This window comes from Centroberyx affinis, unplaced genomic scaffold, assembly GCF_046629955.1.
Source record: "Centroberyx affinis isolate AG114_WGS23_722 - 3 ecotype Tasmania unplaced genomic scaffold, CSIRO-AGI_Caff_v1 ptg004517l_1, whole genome shotgun sequence".
In the NCBI taxonomy this organism is placed as follows: domain Eukaryota; kingdom Metazoa; phylum Chordata; class Actinopteri; order Beryciformes; family Berycidae; genus Centroberyx; species Centroberyx affinis.
The window spans coordinates 155,810-181,851 of NW_027282161.1; the positions used below are offsets into that span (position 1 = coordinate 155,810).

Consider the following 26,042-nt stretch of genomic DNA (forward strand, 5'->3'; position numbering starts at 1 on the left):
CTAGGGTTTCTGGGAGCCGGCGGCGGGGCTGAACACCAGCTGGTCGCGCTGGTGCAGCAGGCGGGCGGGCGAGCGGACGCGCAGCGGGGCCAGCAGCGGGGAGGCCATGAGCGGCGAGCCCTCCAGGCTCTGGGCGATGTAGTTCCTCAGCGAGCTCTTTACCTCCGCCGGCTTGCCCACGCCCACGATGATCAGCTTGCCGTCCTGCAGGCCCACCAGCGCGTGGCTCTGCTCCTTGGTGACCGAGACGGAGCGCACCGGCACGCGCATGGCCGTGGGCGCCGCGCACAGGGAGAGGCTGGAGGGGGGGGTGGGGGGGAGAAGGGACAGGAGGGGTTAATGTACAGTAGGCACACACACACACACTGGGGTTAGACTGATATGCTGGTTTACTTTACTTAAAAACATCAGATATGAGTCAGTTGGTGTCGTCCACCTCCAATATGACGGATATGATGCTGTTTGTTTGATTACATATTTATGATATTAATCGATAATACACTGGTTGTCTATCATGAGAAGAGCTTAACCTGAATAGATTAAACATTCTGATGGGATTCCACACAAGTATTCATGAATATACAGTATATTATAATCATTTTTAATCACTATTATTATTATTTTTAGTGTCCCATGATGGTCTAAATGCTGTTTCAGAGGCTTTTCCACCCTGACAAAAATACAATTCTGGCAGAAACAATGAATCCCTGTTATTTTCTGGCATCACCTCAAAATAAGTGGCTATTAGCGACTTCATTCAGACATCAAAAATCAAAATATCAGTCAAAACCCTAATACACACAGGAAGAAACACAAATACACATACTGACGGGCAATTGTGTCAGTGCACATAAATAGTTCTGCCATCATGGAAAAATCCCATATCTCCAATTTTGGTCATTTTCATGTTTTAGCTTCAACTGGTCCTTGACAGGCAGGACAACATTTTAATAATAACATTTCTGATTCTAAATTGACTAAACAGGGATAGAGTTTACCTGTAGAGGTCTCGAATGGACAGGTAGCCCTGCTCGCTGCCGATGACCACGTACTCCCCAGAGACGCACATATCCGTCACCTGCTCCTTCAGAGGCTCGCTGCACAGGTGCTTCCCGTTCACCGAGTAGAGGTGGAGGGCGTTTTTATCCTGGGGAGAGGAAAAAAACACCGGTTCATGACCTGAAAGATCTGATACCCTCTGTTATATACAATCAGTCTGTGATGTTTAATACATTACAGGATTTATTCTGTGATAGTGTTGCAATTTGCTTTTTTGGTGTACACACTTTCCCTCAACCTGCCTCATCTGCTTCTACTTCAGTTAGTGATTTCCTACATTTCCCAAAATGCCTTCTGACAACCCCCAGAAAAGGGGTGTAATACAACTTATATAGTACATATAATTGTTTGCATGAAAATGGTAAAACACAATATATCAGGAGCTTTAATCCAATAATGTCAGGTCGAACTTCAACTCTGGCTGTGTGTGTGTGTGTGTGTGTGTGTGTGTGTGTGTGTGTGTGTGTGTGTGTGTGTGTGTGTGTGTGTGTGTGTGTGTGCGCGTACCTTGAGCGTTGCCTTGCCCTCCAGGCAGGTGTGGACCAGCAGGTGGCCCTCCCAGGACACGGCCAGGTGGAGGATGGACAGCGGCAGCGAGCTGTCGCACGGCGGCCGCAGGCAGCGCATGTACTGCCCCCGACGCACCGTGTGGATGATCACCGTCCCGTCCTGGAGCACAGGGGGTGGGGGGTGGGGGGGGCACGTTAACTAACACACACACACACAACACCTACTTGCCGACAAACACCTACTTGCTAACAGAAATTCCAAATTCCTTCGTAAACAGAGCCTCCACTAACCAACAGTCTTAGTCTCTAGTTTTATAGTTTGGGAAACACAGGAGCAAACATTCGCAAACCCAATTTGAGACAAAGGAAATTATAAAAGTATTGCCTGGCTGGTTCCTGTCCTTCCTGTCCAAACTTACACTAAACTTATTTCATTACTGACCGAGATCAATCAATAATCCATTTACCTCTAAACTGAGTTCATTTCCCAGTCCAGTGATTTATGCTTCCAACTTATTTAATCACACAATAACAAACTTAAATGCAAAGCACTCCTGCGTGCTTCTTTTGCTAAAAACTGAGTTGTACATTCAGCTCCATAAAAGAAACAGCAGCATACTCTTATTGGTCTGGTTATGAAATCACAGATAAATATGAGCTCATGGTGCAGACTTGGCAGGTCGGCAGTAACTGAAATCTTTTTTTCCAGCAGTATCACATGGACAAATGAGAGCTGCAATCCTTTGTGTGCATTGTACCAACTACTTCAGGGTGCCAAAAACACCAGCTGCAGTTAAATCGCAAGCTCATTGTGTCACTTCACATCCAGAATAATAACAGTCACTGAAAAGGGTCAAGACTTCAAACATTATGACAAAAACCTAACAGAGCCCTCTGTGCCTCGCCACGGCCTCCAAAGACCCAGAATCACACATTCACAGCCTTCAGTCGAAACCCTATTTTCCAGCTCATTGACTCAGCAAGTGATTTGAATAGCCTATCAATATCACACCCACTATTCCCTCTACAATAAGAAACCGATCCTGAACACCACACTCTCCAGCTCTCCCACTCGAAGCTAAAACGTATACTTCAGGGACTATCTTTTCACTGTATTTTATCTCATTTCCCTCCATTGATCCAAATTAAAGGACTGGTGGAAAACCCCCCAGGCGGAGCAGGACGGTGTGTGTGTCGCGTGTCTCACCCGGGATCCGGACACGGCCATGTCCAGCTCCGTGCTGATGCTGACGCTGACCACCTCGTCTGTGTGTCCGTACAAGACCTGAACTGGTTTGGGACAGAGGCCCACGGGAGCCCCACCCTGCACGGCAGAGGAAACAGCAAACTGACCACAATGCAACAGGATGCCTGAACATTAGATCCCACCATCGAGTTAAGCATTGATTGTAAAAGCGTATAGAGAGAGGTGGGAGGAGACAGAGCAGTACAGAAAAAAGCATCACATAGTTTACTGAGCATTGAATTAGTCGAGCGAAAAACTTATAGATATACAGGTATATCTCATATTCCAATAGGAGACATCTACCATTTGAAAAAACGCGAAAGTAAAAGTCTCTATTAGATATTGGTGAAGTTGAGTAACTACCATCGGCACTTTACTTTCAAAATATTGTGACATTTTAAGGGATGTAATCATCTGAGGCTTTTTTTAATTAGTGAGTAATGATCATCATGTAACTTTTTTGTCCAAAAATGAATACATAGCATCCTTCCAATATTTTGCTACGTTTAAATGTCTAAATTTTTCAAAGAACAGGAGTTTTTAAGAGCTTTTTAATTCCAGTTACAATGAAATATAAGACCAATTTTGCCAATGAAATGAACATGAAAATAGAAAAAAATAGTTGTAGCGATCCACACGATTGGGCTGATTCTCCCTAGGAAACTTCAAAACCTCTAAAACTGTAATCTAAGACTTAAAGAATGTATTTAATGATACTGAAATACTTTTGCAGCCTTGAATTTACATAATCCAATTTAAGACATTCAAGACTTTTTCAGGACCTGCCAACACCTTGAATAAAGCATGAAAGCCTGTTCAAATCATGCAAGCTCAGTGGTTTTGATTGCAGATATCAAGCATGCTTTTCTGAAGGCTGTCCTGACCTGCTGCAGAACCTGCCACACCATGCAGGTTGTGTCTCTGGAGCCGGAGATCAGGTGGATGCCACAGTGGTCCGTCGACAGGCAGGTCACGATGTCTGGAGGAGAGATGAGCGAAGTATTGATTTCAGAAGCTGTCCGTCGTTTATTAATCTTTACTTTTTCAGGGAAAGTTGGCTCTAGATGCTGACTTTTCACTGTCTTTACACGTTTCTAACAGTAGGGGGAAAATCTTCCAGGGGTGTGTGTGTGTAGGGTGTGTGTGTAAGGTGTGTGTACCCATGTGTCGGATGTGCTGCCCCACGGTCTTGCCCTTGACCAGGGAGGTGACCCGCAGGCTGTTGTCCCAGTGGCCGCCGCTGAAGAGCAACTTGCCGTCGTGGGAGACCACAAACAGGCCCGCCGTCACCTCCACGCCGGGGGAGAAGGGTCCCGACAGGAACCGCTGGGTCCTGGACACGGGGGGGGGGGGGGGGAGGGGGAGATGGAGAAGGTAAAGGGGGACGAAGAGAAGTCAAGAAGTGTAGGAAGTGTAGGGTTTACGGTGTGGACCATAGAGCTCATATAAATGTGTTGTGTTTGCATGTGTGCTGTGTGTGCGGTGCTCTCACTTGGGGTTGGCCACGGTGGGGTCCTTGATGAAGGTGAAGTAGTTGGAGATGTTCTTGTCGTAAGGCAGCCACCCATGGGTCCCCAACAGGCAGTTCTGACTCACCGTCACCTGGAGACACAGACGCCACAGACACCGTCACCTACTAGCTCCTACAGCTCATTCGTTCATCTCTAACTATTATTAGCGTCATTATTATAAGCTTTAGCATTATAGAATCAGCTTCATTCATTCACTCACCATGGTGTCGGGGCTGCCCTGGGTGATGAAGGAGTGGGACTGGTTCTTGGGCACCACGACCTTCACCAGCGGCACGTTGTCACTGATGCCCTGCAACACAGAGAGGGGAAGAAAAATTCTATCATAAGCATTTTATCATTATATGGAAGCCCATTTCCGCCAGTGTGATGAAAAAAAAAAAGATCCTGCAAGTCATTATAATGAGAAACTTTCTCAAAATAATGACTTTGTATCTCAAAAAAATGAGAAACTTTCTCAAAATAATTACTTAGTATCTCAAAATAATGACTTAGTATCTCAAATAAATGAGAAACTTTCTCAAAATAATGACTTAGTATCTCAAAATAATGACTTAGTATCTCAAATAAATGAGAAACTTTCTCAAAATATTGACTTAGTATCTCAAAATAATGACTTAGTATCTCAAAATAATGAGAAACTTACTCAAAATAATGACTTTGTATCTCAAAATAATGACTTAGTATCTCAAAATAATGAGAAACTTTCTCAAAATAATGACTTAGTATCTCAAAATAATGACTTGGTATCTCAAATAATGACTTAGTATCTCAGAATAATGAGAAACTTTCTCAAAATAATGAATTAGTATCTCAAAATAATGACTTAGTATCTCAAAGATACTAAGTTATTATTTTGAGATACTAAGCCAAAATATTGAGAAAGTTTCTCATCATTTTGAGATACTAACTCATTATTTTGAGATACTAACTCATTATTTTGATAAGGTTTCTCATTATAATGACTTACAGGACCGTTTTTTTCATCACACTGGCGGAAATGGGCTTCCATATCATTAGAATTATGTAGTGAGTAAATTCAATCCAAATATGATATAAGGTCCACAATTATCACCCGACAAGCAAACAACAGGAAAATTGGTCAACAGTCACTCATTGGGACACGCTGTAAATAAAGCTTGGTTGGCTTTGAGTGAGTGAATGAGCGGGAGAGAGAAGAAGGTTGAACCTCGACGAAGAAGGACTTGAGCTCGCTGAGGTGCTCAAAGATGCTGAGAGGACAGGAGTCCAGTCGAGCCTTCCTCCTCTCCACCTCCTCCTGAGACAGACGCATGGGGTGGGGCTCCTACACACACACACACACACACACACAAAATGACCGAATCCGATTAATCAACACAACTTAAAAAAAGACAAGTGTTTTTTTAAGCAATATAGGATCATGTGTCTGGTGTGTTTGTACCTTGAGTAACTGGCAGGGCGTCTGGCCAAAGTTGCTGATCATGCCCTCCACAGCCTTGCGCTCCTTTTCATCAGTGATGGCATCCAGGTCCACCGCCCCTACAAACACACCAAACCAGTCTTCAAGATAATACACTTACAATGTACAAAAGCAGTGTTTTGGCTCACTGTGTTGCAAAACGTTTTGATTCTTTTTTTGAAATTCAGATAAAACTGGGTCATTTTCAGATGTTCTGGGACACAGGCCTTTCCTCAGCGTGCAGGCATAAAGATAAAAGGGGAAATTTTGGAATGAAATGATACAGTTTTGTTTTGTTTTTCAGACCAACCCAGAACAACTCTTTCCCCTTTGGATACAATGCAATGTACAGTATCCCACAGAAAATAGTATATGCTCTTTTTCGACACAGAACTGTAATTATAACGACCTATAACTATGTATGCTGACATATAACTCACTTTTAATGTGTGTTACAAGTGTGTTGAATGCCTGGAGCAAAGTGGGGTAACTGTTTAAGGAAGGTATCTGTTTTGTTTTTGCTTTAACAAATACAATGTATCTTGTATTTGAACAGTGAGAGACTACACCATAATGGACAAGGTCAGTCTGATTTTACTAATGACTAAATGATTGATGAGGCTTGATGCAAACACATTCAATCTCTGACATCATCAATAGTTCAGACTATTGACTCCAAATGTTATGGTATGTTATTAATGTTAGAATGACAGCTTTGCAGGATGCTGTACCCTCGTAGGTGCAGTAGTAGAAGACATTGAGGGCCTCCACTGCTGCAGGGCCCCTCTGCTTGTAACCGAAGATCAGATCTATCCACTCGTGCAGGTGGGCCGACACATACTCCGACTCCTGTTACAAAGACACACACACACACACACACAAACACACACAGGGGTCATAAATCTGTCATCCCAAAAAACACACACAATAAACAATACCCTAGTTACTTTGTGCGCGCACACACACATACACACACAACACATCAAATGACTCCTATCATTGCAGCCCAGGAATGTGGTTGATCTCATTGAAACAGATATTCTATTCCACTGGGTGGCTTTGTGGAAGCAGAGCTGCATAGAGATCTTTGTGGTCGCACTATCACCAGACACTAACTGTAGTCAGAGGCATCGTAGAAGATACAAGCTTTATCAACCATTAAAGTCTCAATGTTCATGAATTAGTATATTAGTATATTTATATGCCCATATGCCCATCAACAAGTTCACCTCTCTGGGGATTGCTGAAAGGCATTCTGGGAAACATAGGAAATCACTAACTGAAGCAGAAGTAGACAAAGCAGGTTGAGGGGAAGTGGGTTCACCAATAAAGTAAATTACACCACCATAAAAATAACTCCTGGCATGCACTGAACATCACAAAATTATGGCATATACTGTAACAATTCACAGTAACAGTGACTTTGCCTTTAAAGGAATATATTCGTTTTAAAAATGTCTTATTGTTCTTCACCAGGCACGTTATGGGGAATCTTTTTTTTTTACATTTATCTTTAAGCTACTCACCACAACACCTTGTTAGCATTTCCCACTGAAATAATAAACTTAGCTGCAAGCGAGGAATACTAACAAGACATTTCTTGTTTGACTCAAGGGCAAATTCAGAGACTTAATCACAACAATGTGACAAGTGCTCTTTGAAGAACAATGACAGACTGAAAACGAAAATGTCACGATGTACCAATAGCGGAAACAGATCTCACCAGGGCTTTGCGGTGCTTGTAGATGAAGTCCTCGGGGGACTTGGCCCATTTGGGCAGGATGACATCGTTGACCCTTTCCTTTGAGATCTGCAGACGACCCAGATCGAAGCCTGGGGGGGGGGACAGCGAGGGAGAGGGATAAAGAAACAAAGGAACCAAAACGAAAGGTAGAGAGTCAGAGAGAAAGAGAGAGAGAGAGAGAGTTGGAGAAACAGAATAAGAGAATAGAAAATTAATTCATAGCTGATTTGTGACAAAAGACTATTTGGATCATGTCACTCACTACCTTCTCTCCAAATATCATGTCAAATACTAGGAATAAGATAAAGCAGGCTAGGGCATTATGCTCTACAGTGCCAAGTTACCCCAGTTTGTCAATATATCTGACAGGAGTGAATATTACAGCCACTCAGGTCATAAAGAAAACTTCATATCTAATCGAGAGACTATTAAGTCCAAGCTCCAAAGTCAACGCGACCTCAGGCCGCACCGTTTTGGTTCTCCAGGAACTCTGGGAAGTAGAAGAACTCGGGGATGAGCTCCTTGACGTCGTTGGGGTTGTCCATGAGGGCCTGCCATGTGGCTGGGATGGAGTGGAACTGCCGGTCGGCGCAGTCGAACCTGAGACAAGGGTGGACGGCACTGGTCAGCAGAGAGCTCAAGGACAAGGACAAAGGGATAGAGGGAAGGAAGGGAGGGAGAAAGGAAGGGAAGAAGGAAGGGGCGAGGGAGGGAAAATGGGTAGATCTGGATGGCGAGGCAGACAGACTGGCTGCCTGGCCTCCTTACCGTCCGCTCTGCAGCTGGATGTGGAGCGAGGTGAAGGGCTCCACTCTGATCAGGTAGTGCATCACCCCGGCTGCGTTGGAGTAGTGGGTGCCGTAGTGGAACCTGTCGATGGTGCCGGTCGGGTCCTCGAAACTTTCGTACCTGATGGAGACACTCACAAAGTCAACTCGGGGCAGCCCTAGACTCGCTGGATGAGGCGAATCCCTAGAGATTTATTGCATAGGAATGGCTGGATGGATAAAACGTACTTCTCTCTAACGGCCTTGGCGTTGCGTTCGTTAAGCACAGCCACCGGCTTGGACAAATCCCTGAACACCCGAGGATCGGACAGGTCCAGCTCCTCTGAAGTGTAGTCCGCTAGAATCCAGGGGAACTGGTAACACACACACACACACAGAAGGCAAGTTAACTCAATTACCTGGGCAAAAAGTCGGTAATATTCCATGGTTATACACTAATGTGTTTCCACGTGAGGAACGCACCACTGGGTACTGGGCCAGGTCGTTGTAGGTTCTGCCTGCGATGGTGTTGAGCTGGATCAAGTAGTCAAAGTTGGAAATCTCCCGGTTCACCCATTTCTGTGAGGAGAGACAAACTCTTTCAAACCCAAATAAATAGTACTTTAAAACCAGAAACAATCAGGCATGACTCTGGAAAAACGTAACCAGCAGCCAGTATACTGTATATCAGGCACCACATTTATCTGTCCTTTGGTAACAAAAGGGACATTGAATTTCAGTTTGTCATTTGACTACAGCAACTTGTCACAACTTGGGGAAATGTTCAGCTCCACTTCTCCTTCAGCTTCCCTAAAATATCTTGTTTGCATTCCTCATTTAAACAAATAGGTGCTGTTGGCTGCACACTAACAAGAGAGCATGTGGCTACCAGTCAGCCACCAGTTTAAAGTTGGGACACGAACAACGCTGACAAAACATGTTTTGGTTCACTGAAATGCCAACACAGATTGAAGAAGTTTCCCCCAACCGAAATTCAAAACGTCAAATAAAACATCCACTTTTATCAAATGCACTCTCATTGTTTGACATGCCTATATACAACCATTTCTCCCACAGTGTTGTGGCTTTCAACAGTCACATTCAGGTTAAGTCAGGGTGAAACGCTTTACTTCTCAATACCTGGACACTATAAAAGTTCAAACAGCGACTAACTACTGTTCCCTGTCCCTGCTCAGAGTCCTGACCTGTGTGAGTCCGGAGGCCTTGAGGAGCTCCTGAGGCGAGCGGGTTCCATACAGGCTGAGCGATCTTAGCAGCAACATGCGGCTGTACACCTTGTTCCTCACCTGTCAATGACAAAGCACAGTGCCATCATCAGCAGAAGGGGTATCTACTACTATTAAGTGTCAGGACACTAAGTACGAGTCAGGAGACAGAAAGAGATTTCATGGTTTCAGGTGGAAAACTGCTATGTTTTCATAAGCCTACAGTTTGCTCCAGGGCTACACTAGTGAATATGCGTCCTGGGCTGTAGAGTCCCGGCTCACCTCCTTCTTGAAGTTGAGGAAGTAGTTGGTCTGGTCGATGAGGAAGATCTCCAGAGCCGAGCGACGCAGGTTATACCGCCGAAGGTGGATCTCTCGGATCTGAGACAGGGGCCATTTGAAGTCGTGGCCCACTCCTTAAAAGAAACAAGTAGACGCACAGAACGGTTATGTCGTGACGTCTTCTCTTATCCTATGTCTATTTAAACATCGCTCTCTCATATCTCTCCCTCCCCCGCCTCCTCACCCTCCTCTTTCTCCTGGCTGCTGTCGTAGAAGTAGATGTGCTGGGTGGTGAGCTCCAGGCGGCCGGGCACCACGTCCACCACCGTCACCAGTTCACAGTCCTCCCACAGCACCAGCTTCTCCTTCTGGCCCGCCTCCTCCGCCTCGGCCCTGGGCAAGGGAACGGCATGCTGTTATAAAACGGCTCAGTAATCCTTGATTTTGCTTTTATTTATTATTCTCTTGTGACTGGTTGTGGTGTTATGTGTTATGAGTTTGCTGTATGCGGTGACTGACTGGTTGTTGGTAGCAGCAGGGTCGTCCTCTGGCAGCTCCAGGATGTCGTCCTCCAGGTCGCTGACTTTCACCTGCTTCACGGCCTCCAGCAGCAGAGACTCCGGGTTCACGCGCTGCTGATGGACGCCTGAGCGAGGCGGGAGGGACCGGGGAAAGGATTAACAAACGAAGGAAGAACGATTTTGAATGATTGAATGTCCGTTTTTTCCCGCGGCCGTCTTACCCAGGTTGTCCCGCAGGGCGCTGGCCTCTCGGTGCGGGTCGTAGCTGTAGTTACGCACCAGCTTCAGCCTCATGCGGGAGTAGTTCTCGGCGCTGGACACCCTCCAGTGCATCTCATCCTGCTGCCTGTTAGAAACGGTTACAATACAATATGTAATATTGCTGCGACATATCATTAGTGCTTGATATATTTGATGAGCTGGATAGTTTCTTACAACGAATGTCTGCATGCCTGTTTTCATATGGTGCATATCTTTGATAAATTTTTCTTTGTCTCAGCCTGCATACATGCTGTAATTCATATATTTTTGATTCAGATATTTCTATTTAATACCTAGGGTTGTAATTGATGGTTGTGTTATGTTTAAATGCCCTACATTTGCTCTATTCTTATTTATATCCAGTTTCCTTAGCCGTATCCTATCTGCTGCTGTAATGACCCAATTTCCCAACGCGGATCATTTAAGTTTCATCTTTTATTAGTAAAACGACAACCAAAGTGGACATGAAGTCCCAACTAGGGCTGCAACTAACGATTATTTTCATTGTCGATTAATCTGTCGATTATTTTCTCAATTAATCGATTAGTTGTTTGGTCTATAAAATGTCAGAAAATGGTGAAAAATGTCAATCAGTGTTTCCCAAAGCCCAAGATGACGTCCTCAAATGTCTTGTTTTGTCCACAACCCAAAGATATTCAGTTTACTGTCATAGAGGAGTAAAGAAACCAGAAAATATTCACATTTAAGAAGCTGGAATCAGAGAATTTTGACTTATCTTATTTTTCTAAAAAAATTACTCAAACCGATTAATCGATTATCAAAATAGTTGGCGATTAATTTAATAGTTGACAACTAATCGATTAATCGTTGCAGCTCTAGTCCCAACCCCTGTTGAGTTGTAAATGTAAGATTATTTGTTGTATTAGATGGTATACAGTAGAGAGTGCAGGATATACAGGGCAGAGAAGGGGAGGCTTGCAGAATCCTATCCTGAGCAGATTTGTAACCATTAAGTGTGTAAGCTACAGCGTGGTGATGTCAGTACCTGTCGGCCCAGGGGCCTCTCTCACACACCAGACCCCGGCGCGCGGCCTTCCACTGCCTGATGGTGGCGCTGTTCTGGCTGTGCTGCTGCTTCAGCATGCTGTTGTAGCGCAGGTTCTCCTGGCGGCCTCGCCGGGAGAAGGGCTCCACAAACTGCTCCTGAGGGAGGGAGAGGGGGGGGTTCAGTCAGTGAGTGTGTGTGTGTGTGTGTTACATGTGTGTTTTATGTGTGTGTGTGTCCTGAGAGGAGGAAGAATCGGAGAGTTTTCCGGGTACCACTAATGTCACCACAATCTAAGTGTGTTTGGAAAAAAAATGTAGTTATTAGAAACATAATGAGATATGGCCTACTGTTGCAAATATCTTCCATTAAAAACATCTAAAGTTTGTTTGTTAATATCCAGAGCTTTAATTTATGCTTTTGGGATGAGTAGCTTTTGACAAAAACAGCTTTAGTTTAAAGTCTATTGACCTTTTCTTAAAAATCAGATATGGTCCAGTTGATGTTGTCCACCTCTGATTTGATTACATATTTATTGTAGAATTGATCAATACTACACTGGTTGTCTATGGGAAAACCTTAACCTGAATTAATTACATTTTGATCAGATTCCACACAAGTATACAAGTATATCTTATATTATTATTATGCGTTTCAATGGAGAGTTTTAGTGTCCCATGGTCTAAATTGTGTTTCAGAGGCTTTTCTAAGAAAAACTTTCAGTTTCAATTTCAGTCAAATCTTTGTCTATCCCAGGTCGGTCACTATGGAAATGCTGTTATGATGGGGTAGAAGTTATTTAATTATTATCCATTTATAGCAGTGTATCTAGTTCTGCTTCTAGAACACAGACTGTGGTGCACTTAGCCTTCTAACTGACCTGGAAGCGGATCTTGCTCTCGCCCCTCTCCCTCTCTCTCTTATGCAGGCTGACCATGAAGGCCTCGTAGCACTCCTTCCAGTAGAGGGCCATGGTCTCGTGGCCCTGGCTGAACGTCTCGATCTCATACTGCTTCATGTAGGGGATGATCTGAGGACAGGGGACCGTGACAATGAGATTCAAACAGTTTTCACACAGGTTAGTGAATAGTTTCTGGATGAAAAAGATTCGGCAGAAACGCTAGAGGCTCACGTATTTGTCGAGGTAGACGCGCCACTCGGGCGAGTTGCAGTACAGCTGGAAGTCCTCGAAGAAGGAGGGGCTGCCGTTGGTGTCGGGCAGCTGGGGCAGGTGCAGCTCCATGTAGAGGAGGCGGTGCACTTTGGAGAGCAGCGTCCGCAGCAGGGGGACCAGGAAGGAGTAGGTCTCCTCGGTCTGCTCCTGGACCGAGCGCCGCAGGATGCCCTCCACCTTCCCCAGCAGGTAGCAGGCCTCGTCCTGGCTGGACACCGCCTTGGTCTGCAGGATGCCGTTCAGCTTGGCCGTGGCCATGGCGCACACCTGGGATAAGGGACGAGGACGGAGGAAGAGGTCATTTCTATGAATTTCACTAGATGCATACGCTCACACACACTTGCGTTCTCCCTCTTTCTGCTGTGTATCACATTATTATTCAGCACACCAAACAAGGAAGTCAATTTAAGGTGTATATGCGTGTTCACACTACTGCTATTTTTGTAGAAAAAAGTGCTGCCTCAACCACGTTTTGCACTGATAAAAAAGTAGGTCACATGACACAAACTTAATTTCCACAGACCATAACACAGCCAATGAACTCCATACTGACTCAGTATGATCAAAGTAGTGACTAAAACCAACTTTTCTACTGCTACTGTCTACATTTTCATTCTGGTTGTTGTTGTTGTTCTAAACTGTCAGCTGCCTACGTACCACAAAACACTACCTCTTCTTTGTTGTGATTAGTCGGCTCACAAAAAAGCAGTCGACATCATGTGATCTCCTCTAAAAAAAAAAAAATCTTTTCTCAACTTAATAATAATAATAATAGACTTTATTTATATAGCACCTTTCAAAACAGAGTTACAAAGTGCTTCACAGATAATAAAAAATAATCCACCCCCCACAGCAGAGGAAACACAAACAACAAAAAAGATAAAAACAGTCAAATAGCAAAACAACAACACAAAAAAAAAAAAAAAAAAAAGAAAGAAAGAAGGCCATCTGCCTAAAACGATGCCAGGCACAACGCTTTTTCCAAAGTGGCTGCCTCTTGGCCGCTCCCATTGGCTTTAATATAAAAAGCCGCTGGTAGTTTGACAAAAAGCTGAATAGTGTGAACAAGGCCTGTATTTTCTTGTTAGAATATGGAAAAAGAAATGTTAAGGGTGTGATATGAGCTTATTCTCTGGACTGCACAAACGCTGTGGCAGCAGTAGAAAATACCTCCCTCCCTTCGTTGAAAGCGTTCCTCAACAGCCAAGTACACACACACACATCTTGGATTACCTGGGGAAAAAAAAGGGAAACGCGCGAGAAACGTCCGAACCCCCACCTGAGGATCCTCCTGGGCCATGAAGCCCAGCAGCAGGCGCAGGCCGACCTGGGAGAGCTGCAGCCACTGGGTGCCGGAGGAGTACCACACCATGAGGCTGTCCATCAGCGTCACCGTCTCCTCCAGCACCTTCTCCGTCCACAGCGCCGGGCTGACCAGGCCCTCCGCCTGCAGGAAGTCCTGCACGGCGTGCAGCAGCCGCACGGCGTTCTCCGTGTGCTGCGGCAGCGTGGCGGCCGACGCCTCGCGGTTGTCGCCCACCGCCCACTCCAGCATGCGCTCCATCAGGCTGGGGGGGGGGGGGGGGGGGGGGGGGAGTCGGGCGAGAGAGGGGAAAAGAGGGAAGGAAGGGTGGTGGGATTGATGGAAAGGGGGGAGAGAGAGAGAGGAGGGAAGGAAGGGTTAAATTATCACACACCGAAGTACTGTATGTGTTTTGTCTTATGATTATGCAAAGATTTAGTTAGAGCTGTAACGGTTAATCGATTAGTTGTTAACTATTAAATTAATCGCCAACTATTTTGATAATCGATTAATCGGTTTGAGTCATTTTTGAAGAAAAATGAGTCAAAATTCTCTGATTCCAGCTTCTTAAATGTGAATATTTCTGGTTTCTTTCCTCCTCTATGACAGTAAACTGAATATCTTTGGGTTGTGGACAAAACAAGACATTTGAGGACGTCATCTTGGGCTTTGGGAAACACTGATCCACATTTTTCACCATTTTCTGACATTTTATAGACAAAACAACTTGACAATGAAAATAATCGTTAGTTGCAGCCCTGGTAGCAGTCCATGCAAAGTAATAGACGAAGAGCCCAGAGGTTCATTCTCCCATTTGCATACTAAACGAATTTGCACTGACTTCAGGAAATGAGCTATGATGTGAAGAATTACTTTACTTTGATTTATTAATTAGATGCTGCTCAAAAAAAAAAGAACAGACAGGATTTGTAGAGAGTGGTTTTTTACCACGCTGTAATGTCTTTTGACTTTGCCCTTGCATAGAGGAGTGAAGTGTCTCATCACCCTGACTGACTGACCTGAATTTGGCAATAACCAATTAAAATTCACAGCACGGCATGCCTTTGAACAGCCTCAAAAAGTCAAACATGCCGCTCGTGCGATAAGTGGAGCTGTCTCTCCAGGCGTTCCGAGTGTACCCCCCCTTCCCCCCCCCTCCCCGGTCTAAACAGAAGCCTGAACCTGAGCTTGATGTGGTCCACGGGGAGCAGCAGCTCGTTGGCGGTGGCCAGCTTGGTGAGCGCCGAGAAGACCTGGCCGCGCTCCAGCCACGCCGCGTCGTCCGAGCCCTCCACGCCGCGCCACATCACGCACAGCACGATCTCCAGCAGCATGCCGCACAGCTCCTCCTCCGCCCGCTAGAGAGAGAGGGGGTGGGGGGGGAGAGAGAGAGAGAGAGAGAGAGAGTAAATGAATCTTTAATGATAGGGAAAACTGGATAATTGTAGCAGCAAATAATAGGATACAGCATAGATGACAAGATGGGATTTAATGATTACGGGGCAAATGGGAGGCTGTAAACATAAAGCAGCCAACGATTTAGACACTAGAGCGGTGGTTCTCAACGTGGGGGCCGGGGACCACCAGGGGTCCTTGAGGGGGTTCCAGGGGGTCCCCAGCAAATGGATGAATTGTTACTTCAGCATTGTTTCATTTAGAAGTTAACACAATTAGACAATGTAGAAGAATGATTATTTTGGTCATAGTTTCACTGTTATCTCTCTACCTACAATACAGATAGTCATGGAATTCTAGACAAAATCATATCTAACAATAAAAACAGTCTCAGATTTGGGTCTGTGGAAAAGAATGACACCACAGCGGCCAGAGAAGGCCATCGCTCCTAACATCCATCTCTGCTGACAGGAGAAAATAGCTTCTGTTGTGGGTTTACCAAGCATAGACCGGGATGCAATGATGCATTCACACTGGGGCGGTAGATGGTAGACGGCAGAGCAGCTATCACCGATTCAAGTTCAAACATTTAAAACTTCTCCGATACAAAACCCCTAACCACATGAGCCTGTCGAGCTTCATCTCTTCTATTAACTAAGACGACAAAACTAGAGGTTCGTATGACATACAGTTTGTGGAAATATTTTCATTTCTCTTGTGGCCTTGATGATTTCAACTACCCTATCTTTGAATGTGGATGACCTGATACATACTAACTAAACTCATACAGCTGGGAAGATCATCAAAATGTGCTGCAGTCCTCAACTAACACTCACAAGCTTAAAATGCTAAAATGTGAAGTGACAGAGACTGGCTCCCGCAGTGGGAGGACAAGTCTCTCTTCCCCTCTGCCGTCTAATGACACCATGAAGTGATGAAAACAGCTTCCACAGATGAAAGTGAGTGCCGGCCCCCCTGAGGTGGCAGTGACATTTCACCCGCTGATATGGCTGTTAGCGTTCACACAGCCTCAGGATGACAACCACCGTATGAAATAAACAACACTGGGGATTCTTATCACCTCCTTCCAGGAGCTTTCAGTTACCAGACAACACTTCGCTCTCCCTGGGAATCTTATGTGAACTTGTTTGAGGCCTTATTATAAGTGATTTCAAGAAGGAGTTTTTTAGGGAGACTGAAACCCCTCACTCCACTTCCAACTAGGGCTGAACAATTAATCGAAATTTTATCGAAATCGCAATATGGCCTACTGCAATTTTCAAATCGCAGGAGGCGCAATATTTGTTAAAGGCGAAATGTGTGTCAAAATATCATTTTAAATGAAATATTGTGGTGCTGCAGAGATGTCCTGGCCTACACATCATATTCTACAGACTTAAGAAAACATCTTTGTTTGGTACAGATCCCCACAAAAATCACACCGTTTTTTCAATGAAAATGAGAATAATGATGTAAAAATTATCATTCCCTCTAATATCGCAAATCCTATCGCAATTGCAATATCAGTCAAAATAATCGCAATTAGATATTTCTAATTCGTTCAGCCCTACTTCCAACCAAGTAAAAAGGGTAAAAAACAAACCCTCCTAGAGCTCTCTACAACACTCCCCTCTCTCTTACTAAAATACTGAATATATAATTCATGCAGACCAATTCAGCCAAGCAATCTGTAGCCTTCATACCCATGGCTCCCTCCCGCTCTCATCCCTCCCCCTGGACCAACTCAGCAAAGTGAATAGGGACAGAAGAGGACCGGCAGTCCTAAGCTTCCCCCGTCTCACCTCAGTGTTGTTGAAGGACTCCCCCAGCGAGATGTTGTCACTGAACAGGAAGCTGTCCTCAGTCAGGGAGGAAGTGGCGTCGCGGTCCCCGGAGCCCCCCGGGAAGGGCTTGGTGGTCTCCAGCGGCGACGGCGTGCTGGGCACGCTGCCGGGCGTCTGGCTGCCGCTCTCCCCGCCCTCGTAGGCCTGCAGGTGGGACAGGTCCAGCGTCAGGCCCCCCGACTTGCCCGCCGCCCAGGGCTTGAGGTGGAGGTGCGGCTCGGCGGAGGCGGACGAGGACGGCGTGTCCAGCAGCGAGATGACGTCGCCGTTCTCCAGGCTGTCCACGGAGCGGGCGTCGCCCACGCTGAGCCGGTCGTCCTCCAGGCGGTCCAGGCGACTCGCGCTGCCCGCCCGGCCCCTCCTCTCCAGGGGCAGCTCCAGACGGTGGCCGCCGCCGCCGCCGCCGCCGCCGCCACCGGGCCGGCCGAAGCTCAGGTCCAGGCTGCAGGTGCTGACGGTGTCGCCCCCCCGCAGCGCCGAGGCCCCGTCGCCCCGCAGGTAGAGCCGCATCAGGGTGTCCTGCCAACACTGCTGCCTGGAGATCTGGACGGCGGCGTCCTGCTGGGACTGGAGCAGCTGGTACACCTGGAGACAGAGGAGGAGAGGAACAGATAAGATTAAACTTTAATGAGCCCCATGGGGAAATTGGGTTGTTGGAGCAGCAAACAGTAATAGGATACAGCAAAGAAAAAATAGACAGGTAAGGGGGGTAGGTAAGGAAGGAGTCGACTGATTACTGGAACCTTAAGTCATTTCCTGTGTCTACTGCTATTCAATACAGAAAATGAATTGTGCGTGTGTGCAAGTGTGTGAGTGTGTAGGTTTAAGTGTATGTGTGTGTGTGTGTGTGTGTGTTCCCTCACCCTCTTGCAGACGATGAGGCGCACGCTGGGTCCCGCCCGGTGAGTGAGCTGGACCAGAGCCATCAGGTCCTTGTAGTTCACCACTTGATCTGTAGATTTTAGACAAACACACACACACACACACACCCACACCATTACATTTCTGCAACTGTATACGGTATTGATTGGAGCTTCCGTGTAGTAATGCTATTGCCTGGTTATTTCCCAGCGTCAGACAGAGGAACAATTCTGTCCACTGCCTCCAACATCAAGCTTGAGCTCCATCAATCCATACAAAAGACGACATATTGGTCAGACACTAAATCAGCCTCCCTGGATAGCCATTTACCCTTGAAGTGTGTGTGTGTGTGTCTCTGTGTGTGTGTGTACATGTGCAGCAGGAGTTGAATTAAGCTTAATGCACAATGCCTGCTCTCCTCTCTTTGAAGAAAACCAATCGCGTCTTATCGGCTTGGAGCTCCATGAGGCCTCATGGAATTGATTCAATTAATTCAAGGAGTGACCACTTAATGGTATTAGCCTTCGTGAGCAGTAGAGAGTGAGTGGGTAGGATGAAAATAAAGGCAGTGCCCTACATTGTCATGTGATCCTCTTTCCATTATTAGCACAAAATGAGCTTGAGGCAATGCTTTTTCTACAAGTAAAGTGGAGTAGTGTGAACCCTCCCTGCGGGTTTGAAACGGAGATCCTGACCTGTGTGGAGGACCTGGTTGAGCAGGCAGCGGATCAGGGTGGGGGTGATGTGGAGCTCGGAGAAGAGAAGCGACAGGCCGCTGTAACCCGCCTCCCTCAGCCGCAGACGCTGCTTACTCTTCTCATAGACCCGGTCGCAGCGCAGCATGCGTTCAAACAGCTGCAGGGAGGGGGAGAGAAACCAGTCATTTGTTAAAGTATAGTCAAATATGAATGAATAATTAGGGCTGAACGATTTTGAAAAAATATCTAATTGCGATTATTATGAGTGATATTGCAATTGGGATATGATTTGCGATATTAGAGGGAATAATAATTTTTACATTATTATTCTCATTTTCATTGAAAAACGTATTAAAATGATTATGGTGTGATTTTTGCGGGGATCTGTACCAAACAAAGATGTTTTCTTAAGTCTGTAGAATATGATGTGTAGGCCAGGACATCTCTGCAGCACCACAATATTTCATTTAAAATGCTATTTTGACACACATTTCGCCTCCTGCGATTTGAAAATTGTAGTAGGCCATATTGCGATTTCGATAAAATTTGGATTAATTGTTCTGCCCTAATAATAATATCAAATATGAGTGTGTGTGTGTCTAACCCAGCTTAAAGACCAGTCTCACTGCACTGTCCAAATACTTTTGCCATTGGTTGTAGGTAAGGATCTATAGGTAAGGAGCTAAAATCCAATGTCACGAACCACAGTTAACTTGCCAGACATCAAAGAAAGGCGGCATCATTTTCTCTATTCCATGACTTTCCAAAATGAAGTCAGACCGCTTCCATGACCTAAAAATATAGTTTCTTCCTGGTTTGTTAATATTGTTTTTGTGAAGATGTGAACAGTTGGGCTGAAAACCACCATCTAATGCAATATGAAGGTGTGAAAACAAGTTGTAAAATCCATTCTGCTATATTCCTGTAAAGCAGTGACGGGTCGATTCACATATCCATTTTTCATTTGAATAATACTTTAAAGTGAACTAGTTGAACTGGCTTGCCAACGAAAGTAAATCAATGTTTTTTAATCAGTCAGTGTCTGTACTGTTCCAAGTGAGCCGCCACGCTGCCCGAAGTGCTGCTGGCTATGAAACTGTCATTTTTTATGAACGTGAATCACACGAACCGGTCCTGAATCGACTCATTGATCGGTGAAAGGCTTCTTGTCAGTCACTTGGCTGTCACCCACCTTGAAGACGAGCTCTCGGAGTCGGTCTGAGTGTTTGTTATTGAGCAGCAGGGCGTAGCAGGAGTCGGCCGCCCCGGGCTCGTAGAGGAGCAGGAAGAGCTGGTCCCTGGCCGGACTGGTCTGGAGGAGGCTGAGCAACAGCTCCAGCAGCCCGCACAGCTGCAACACACACACAGCTGGAGTGAGTGAAATCACCGACAATATGCTCTATAAGTTTTACTGAGTTATGTGGCGTTAAAGACTATTTCTCCTAGTATGCATGTTTTAAATAATTCATTAGTGATGTGGCATTCGCAGCCTCATCCGGCTTGATGAATGGATGAATAGTGGCAGAGAGCTGGCAGCGGAGGAGGATCATGGATTATATTGACCATATGTTCATAGAGGATGATGTCAGCTTCCTCATATAGCACCGCAGAGTAAGAGGATATGCAAAGTGACAGAGAAATGAAAAACAAGATGTGACTAAAGAGGGAGAGAGGAAAGACAAAACGGAGGGGGAAGAGGAGGAAATGGAATTCACAAAATAGCTGATCAAATAGCTTCCTGTTTAAATATCACCGTAGTAAATCCTCAAAGGAAAAGAGAAATTGTTGGAATAAAAAGTCATTTTATTTCCATAATTCTATCCTCAAATGGCCAAAGTTGCTGGCATCAACTGATACCAAATTATATGGGTCTTCTGGTAGCTACACACTAATAATAACTTGACCTACTCCACATTTCTTAGCTGTGGCTGCACTGCAGACTGTAATTGGTCCAACACATCTCTGTTTCTGCTTTCCCAAGCCTCTGATTGGCCGGATAAGAAATTAACTTTTTTTTTTACAGAAGGCATCTTCTGCTCCCTTGATATGATTTTAGGGGCATTTTGGTCCTTTTTGGAAGCAATTTTATTGAACTATGACTTAATACTGTATATTTGCATTGCATATTGGAAAATAAATACAGGCTGTACAGAAGAGGATGGGACATTTTACGAATTTTCAAGGGCATTTTTCCTCTAACCCCGCCCCCCCACCCCCATCTCACCTGCTCCTCGTCTCCAATGGCGGCGATGTATCCCAGGATGCTTTGCGTCTCCTCCTGGGACATGCCCTTGCTGATGTAGTACTTGAGGAGGCCGCAGAGCGAGGCCCGGATGGTGCGGATGTCGTCCTCGCTCAGATCGCTCTCCTTGTTGCTGTTCCTCCTGAAAACACGCAGCGGATGACAATGATGTTTTGTGGAAAAAATAGAATGGGGAAATCTCTACAGCTATGAATTCTGGGAGATGGGAGGCCCACCCGTAATTGAGGCGTATGGTGTCCAGCAGGAATTGAACTCCATATTTTTTCCTGAACTGCTTCCGGTTGTCTTTGATGACGGTGGACATGTACTGGATGTGACCTTTAACAGCAAGAAAACACACAAGAACACAACTCAGAACTGGTGATAATCTCCATCAGACACACACACACACACACACACACACACTATATAGGCCTCACCGATCCGCAGCGGGAAGTCTCCCTGGTTCCAGATGCTGAAGTTGAACAGCAGGTGTGTGTGAAGCTGCTGCAGCAGAGCCTGGTTCTTCTCATAGGTCACCTGCTCCACCAGCAGCTGGACGGCAACCAGCACGCTCACATCCACCTGGCCCGCCGGCAGCTACACACACACACACACACACACACACACACACACAATGACAAAACACAGAGAGATGAGAAATCAATTACAGATAGTACAGGTGATATAAAACCGTTTTTTTTTTAAGAATATCTCACCTTAAAAGAAACAAAAGTCTTAAAATATACATGTACATATTCTGCACTTTGCACTTAAGTATTTAAACCATGATTAAGGTAGTGCACAATTATAAAGGAATGAACCTCCATGGAGCTGTTGCCATGAAAGAGAAAAGGAACACAACCATTTACAGGGCGGGGAGGGGTCGCCTTGCCTGGAAGAGCCTATCACTCCATCTGAAATATTTTCTTTTATCTGAGTCTCAGTGGAGAGTTTTAGTTTCCCATGGTGTAAATGCTGAGGCGGGGGTATTTCCACCCCGCCCAATACAAACACGCAGACATAAATAAAAACACAGACACTTGAGTAATGATCAAAGAAATGAGAGGAGATGGAGAAGAGGGAAAGCAAATGAATAAAGAATGAGCAACTGAGGGAAAGAGACAGAAACAAAGACGGAGACGGATGCAAAGAAAAAGACAAACAGGCAAAAACAGAGACAAACCTAGAGACAAGAGACAAAAGCTGAATTTGAGCTGGATTAGCTTTACTGGAGGAGGTCCTGTAATTGTAATTATTACCAACAGCGTCCATAATTGTAATCCAGTATGAGTCTCCGTAATGTAATCATAGGTACAAGATGGCCTTTTACATCCAGGCTACATGCAGAAATTTGATCACAGAGATTCTTTATCCCATACAAGACCTGTCCTTGTAAAACTAATCTAGTTCAAATAGGGTTAAAAACAGAGACTAAAGCCCTATCCACACAGGACTAGTATTATGTAGGGCCCTGTGTAATTAATGAATCATTCCCCCAACCTCTGCATCTTGTGAAACACAGTCACACAGGATAACGAAATTGGCTGAAATCACTGGTGACAACTGTATAAAGGTCAAGATTTTATAATTTGACATTTGTGCCAAAAAGCAATTAAAAGCAACTTTACATTTTGGCCAATAACTTCTGAACCGTGTGTCGTAGACTGAAAATTCTTGTGTTCCTAGATCCTTTGGAATGTGCCGAGTCCAACCCATATATCACTTTCAATGTCCACCATATTGCATTGCATAATATTCTTTCTGAGGCTTTCAATATGGTTCGGACTAGCACCTGTGACCTATCACTTGTCCCTCTGTTTTGTTTCCCCACTGTGACACACACCAAAGTAGAAGTTGGCAGAATGGTAAAGCTCAGTTCTTTGGACCACAAGGTTGTGAGTTCAAGCCCCTGATGAACTGTGACCATTTTGAAGCTTCATAAAAAGTAAATCAACACTAAATCACACAGTGCAGAAAACTCAAAGCAGGTGTTTGACATCATCTGTCAATGGCAAAATACCTGAATGTCATCACTGTTTGGGGTGTGGCCAGACCTTTCAACCCATAGAGAGCAGTGCAGCAGCAGCTTTCTGGCCCATGTGACTTACTATTGTTTTATTTGTTAATGGAGAGCACTACAATGTTCTATAAAGTGATTAGCACTGTCTGTCTGTCAATCACAGGCTGCAGTATCACACTACTTCTCCCTTTAGTTAGTTTCACCTCACTAAACCTATAACAGGTGTTTGGCTCAGTGGGTAAATCATCAGCCTTTCATGTGGAAGGTTGTGGGTTCAAATCCAGACTTGTCCTTTCCAAAATCATTAGTCATCAAGGACAAATAATAGAAAGTTTGTGAACAACTGTATTTAATATTGATATTTGTGAACAGGGCTACACAGACCTTCTGCAGCAGGGCTCCCAGTGTGGCGACGGCGTGCGAGTGCAGCAGACTCTCCTGGTTGATCAGGTGTCTCTGCAGGAAATGCTTCAGCACCAACAGGAAGGTGGCCACCAGGTTCTTCTCCAGGCGCGCCTCTGAGAACAGACCACGGAAAATAAAAACAGAACTGATTAAAATTGATAATGTACATTCAATTCAAAAACTGAGAAAGAAAACGAATACTGCCACACTGCAGGGTATCTGCAGGCAAATTTTAGACCTTTTTAATCCTACTTGGTATTGAATTTAAAATGAAGAAACAAAGCAGGCCTATTTCTCATTGAACACATCTAATGAAAGTTGTGAAACTATATATGGGCAGGATAAGAAAAAAAGGACACAAGGAAATTGATTGTTAGGGGACATGAAGTCAAGCAGTAAAGCAGGATATGTATCGCAAAGATAATTTATGTTACCTGAAGCCCTGTTGGAGGGGAGGATGACCCAGTCTCCGTCGGCGGGCGTGGCCACGTCGGGGGTGATGAACTCGGACCCGGCTGTGGGGTCGCTGGCCTGTTGATCGGGGCTCACCTGGACTAACTGCTCCAGGATGGGGAAGAGCACCGGCAGACCGCCCACACAGTTGATCATATCCTGCCACAGTTACAGCAGCAACACGTTAACATTTGTAAACACATAAACTAAAACTTAAATTTTTCAGATCATCAAGAATTAGAGAGAGTGTATTGGAGCTTCCTCCTACCTTGATGTCCCAGTTGACCACTTTGTTCCCAGTTAGGCGTCCATGCAGCATGTTGGGAGACAGATCCAGACAGATGGGGTTCCTACAGGCCTGTTGACAACCAGGAGCACCTTTGGTTAGCACAGTGGATCCCCCACTTTCAGTCAGTCATTGTTCCATCAAACAAGATGCTTAAAATGCTTAAAATATGATATAACCATCAAACTATGAATGGTGACTGAATTTGGAACAAGTCTCACAAAAACAAATTCCCCCTGGAGGAAACATCATATTACTCTCTGACACAACACAAAGCTATCAGATGGGATGGCTGACAGTGGTGTGGTCCAGGCACCTTGGGTGAGTAGTGCAGCAGCAGTTTGGTTGAGAGGTCGCCAAGCTCCGCCTCCTGGGCTTTGAATGGAGAGATACAGTTTGGACCTGGGCGGATGAGAGAGAGAGAGAGAGAGAGAGAGAGAGAGAGAGAGAGAGAGAGAGAGAGAGAGAGAGAGAGAGAGAGAGAGAGAGAGAGAGAGAGAGAGAGAGAGAGAGAGAGAGAGAGAGAGAGAGAGAGAGAGAGAGAGAGAGGCAATGAAAGGCAAACAGGTTTTTAAGGCTTGCTTTTATCTGTATCTGTATTTTTTATTCTCTTGTTTAAATTACTATGTGCATTTGCCCTTTAACATTTTATTCTCTTTCTTCATTTATTGTTCACAGTTTTATTTATTGCCTACATTTTTTACTTATCTTATAACACACCTTGTAACACAGAGTTGATAAGTGCAAAGGTCATTATTACTTCCTGGTCTCATCTACATGTTAAATCTTTTCCTCCCTCTCTCTTTCTCCACCTCACCATTTCTCCCATTTCTCTCTCACTTCCACTCACTCTTCTCCCCTCTGCCATTAATTACCTTTGCCTCTCTCACTACTACAACCTTTCTCTCCCTGTCGCCTTCCATTCCCGTCTCTCTCTCTCTCTCTCTCTCCCTCTCCCCTGGCTCACCGGCGCTGCAGATGGCTTTGACGTGGTTGGGCTGGAGGGGTTCGTGGAAGACCATGACGCCGCCCAGCTGGCCCTGCAGGGAGGTGGGGCTCCCCCACTCGCTGTCCTGGGTGCCCGCCGAGATCAGCTTGGTCACCGACTCGGGCTTCCCCCCCAGCAGGCCGCCCCAGGCCTGCGGCGACAGGATGCCCCCGAGCGAGGGCCGGCCGGAAGGGGCGGCGGCCGAGGAGAAGGGGGGGTCCGGGATCTGGGAGGGCGGGGGCGTCGTGGTCCGGTGGCCCGCCGAGCCGATGCAGCAGGAGGTGAACGGCTGGGGGGGGTGGTGGGTGGAAGATGGAGAGTCAACAAACAAAAGCTTAGATAATGTGCACATAACACTCCTTCTTTCCCTCTCAGTGTAAACAGATATCCACACAGCACACTGCAAAACCTACAATCTGTAAAAGGGATAGTTCCATTCTCAGTTCTGATTGGCTGAGACACGTTCAAAGCTGTTAAACACACAACTTTGACCTGTACAGCAGATTTTACGAAGAAATACACCCATCTTATCAGCAGTGTCTCCAGTCAGAATTAACATTAAAGGGATGGAAAATGTAAAAACTCAACAATCAATCAACAACAATCACACTGGGATGGCCGTTTTAATGAGGTGAGTGAACGGAGGCCTCACCTCTGTCATGGTGGGATACTTCAGGGGGGCGGACAGTTTCTGCTGTCCGTCCACGTAAATGTAGACGAGGCTCTGTCCGAACGGCCTCTTTCCTGGCACATGGACCACACCGATGCTGTGCTGTAGA

At 45.5% G+C, this 26,042-nt stretch overlaps 1 protein-coding gene across 1 annotated transcript in view; it reads right to left on the reverse strand.

Annotated features, from left to right (window-relative positions):
* Nucleotides 1-26,042, reverse strand: part of nbeal1 (neurobeachin-like 1) — a 42,430-nt gene continuing 16,388 nt past the window's right edge. Inside the window, exons 15-53 of the mRNA XM_071544311.1 lie at nt 25,916-26,035; nt 25,243-25,552; nt 24,592-24,677; nt 24,258-24,347; nt 23,971-24,148; nt 23,516-23,649; nt 21,549-21,708; nt 21,345-21,447; nt 21,091-21,250; nt 20,059-20,217; nt 18,864-19,023; nt 18,171-18,259; nt 17,266-17,892; nt 15,251-15,426; nt 14,045-14,333; nt 12,724-13,032; nt 12,472-12,621; nt 11,592-11,749; nt 10,546-10,670; nt 10,323-10,449; nt 10,048-10,196; nt 9,804-9,937; nt 9,501-9,602; nt 8,779-8,874; nt 8,545-8,669; nt 8,297-8,437; nt 7,998-8,128; nt 7,508-7,617; nt 6,516-6,633; nt 5,767-5,864; nt 5,533-5,649; nt 4,546-4,635; nt 4,307-4,416; nt 3,975-4,147; nt 3,699-3,793; nt 2,776-2,892; nt 1,567-1,728; nt 999-1,147; nt 1-298 (exon numbers count right to left, since the gene is read on the reverse strand). Of these exons, the coding sequence (XP_071400412.1) occupies nt 1-298; nt 999-1,147; nt 1,567-1,728; nt 2,776-2,892; nt 3,699-3,793; nt 3,975-4,147; nt 4,307-4,416; nt 4,546-4,635; nt 5,533-5,649; nt 5,767-5,864; nt 6,516-6,633; nt 7,508-7,617; nt 7,998-8,128; nt 8,297-8,437; nt 8,545-8,669; nt 8,779-8,874; nt 9,501-9,602; nt 9,804-9,937; nt 10,048-10,196; nt 10,323-10,449; nt 10,546-10,670; nt 11,592-11,749; nt 12,472-12,621; nt 12,724-13,032; nt 14,045-14,333; nt 15,251-15,426; nt 17,266-17,892; nt 18,171-18,259; nt 18,864-19,023; nt 20,059-20,217; nt 21,091-21,250; nt 21,345-21,447; nt 21,549-21,708; nt 23,516-23,649; nt 23,971-24,148; nt 24,258-24,347; nt 24,592-24,677; nt 25,243-25,552; nt 25,916-26,035 (6,225 nt within the window). The remainder of the gene's footprint in view (nt 299-998; nt 1,148-1,566; nt 1,729-2,775; nt 2,893-3,698; nt 3,794-3,974; nt 4,148-4,306; nt 4,417-4,545; nt 4,636-5,532; nt 5,650-5,766; nt 5,865-6,515; nt 6,634-7,507; nt 7,618-7,997; nt 8,129-8,296; nt 8,438-8,544; nt 8,670-8,778; nt 8,875-9,500; nt 9,603-9,803; nt 9,938-10,047; nt 10,197-10,322; nt 10,450-10,545; nt 10,671-11,591; nt 11,750-12,471; nt 12,622-12,723; nt 13,033-14,044; nt 14,334-15,250; nt 15,427-17,265; nt 17,893-18,170; nt 18,260-18,863; nt 19,024-20,058; nt 20,218-21,090; nt 21,251-21,344; nt 21,448-21,548; nt 21,709-23,515; nt 23,650-23,970; nt 24,149-24,257; nt 24,348-24,591; nt 24,678-25,242; nt 25,553-25,915; nt 26,036-26,042) is intronic.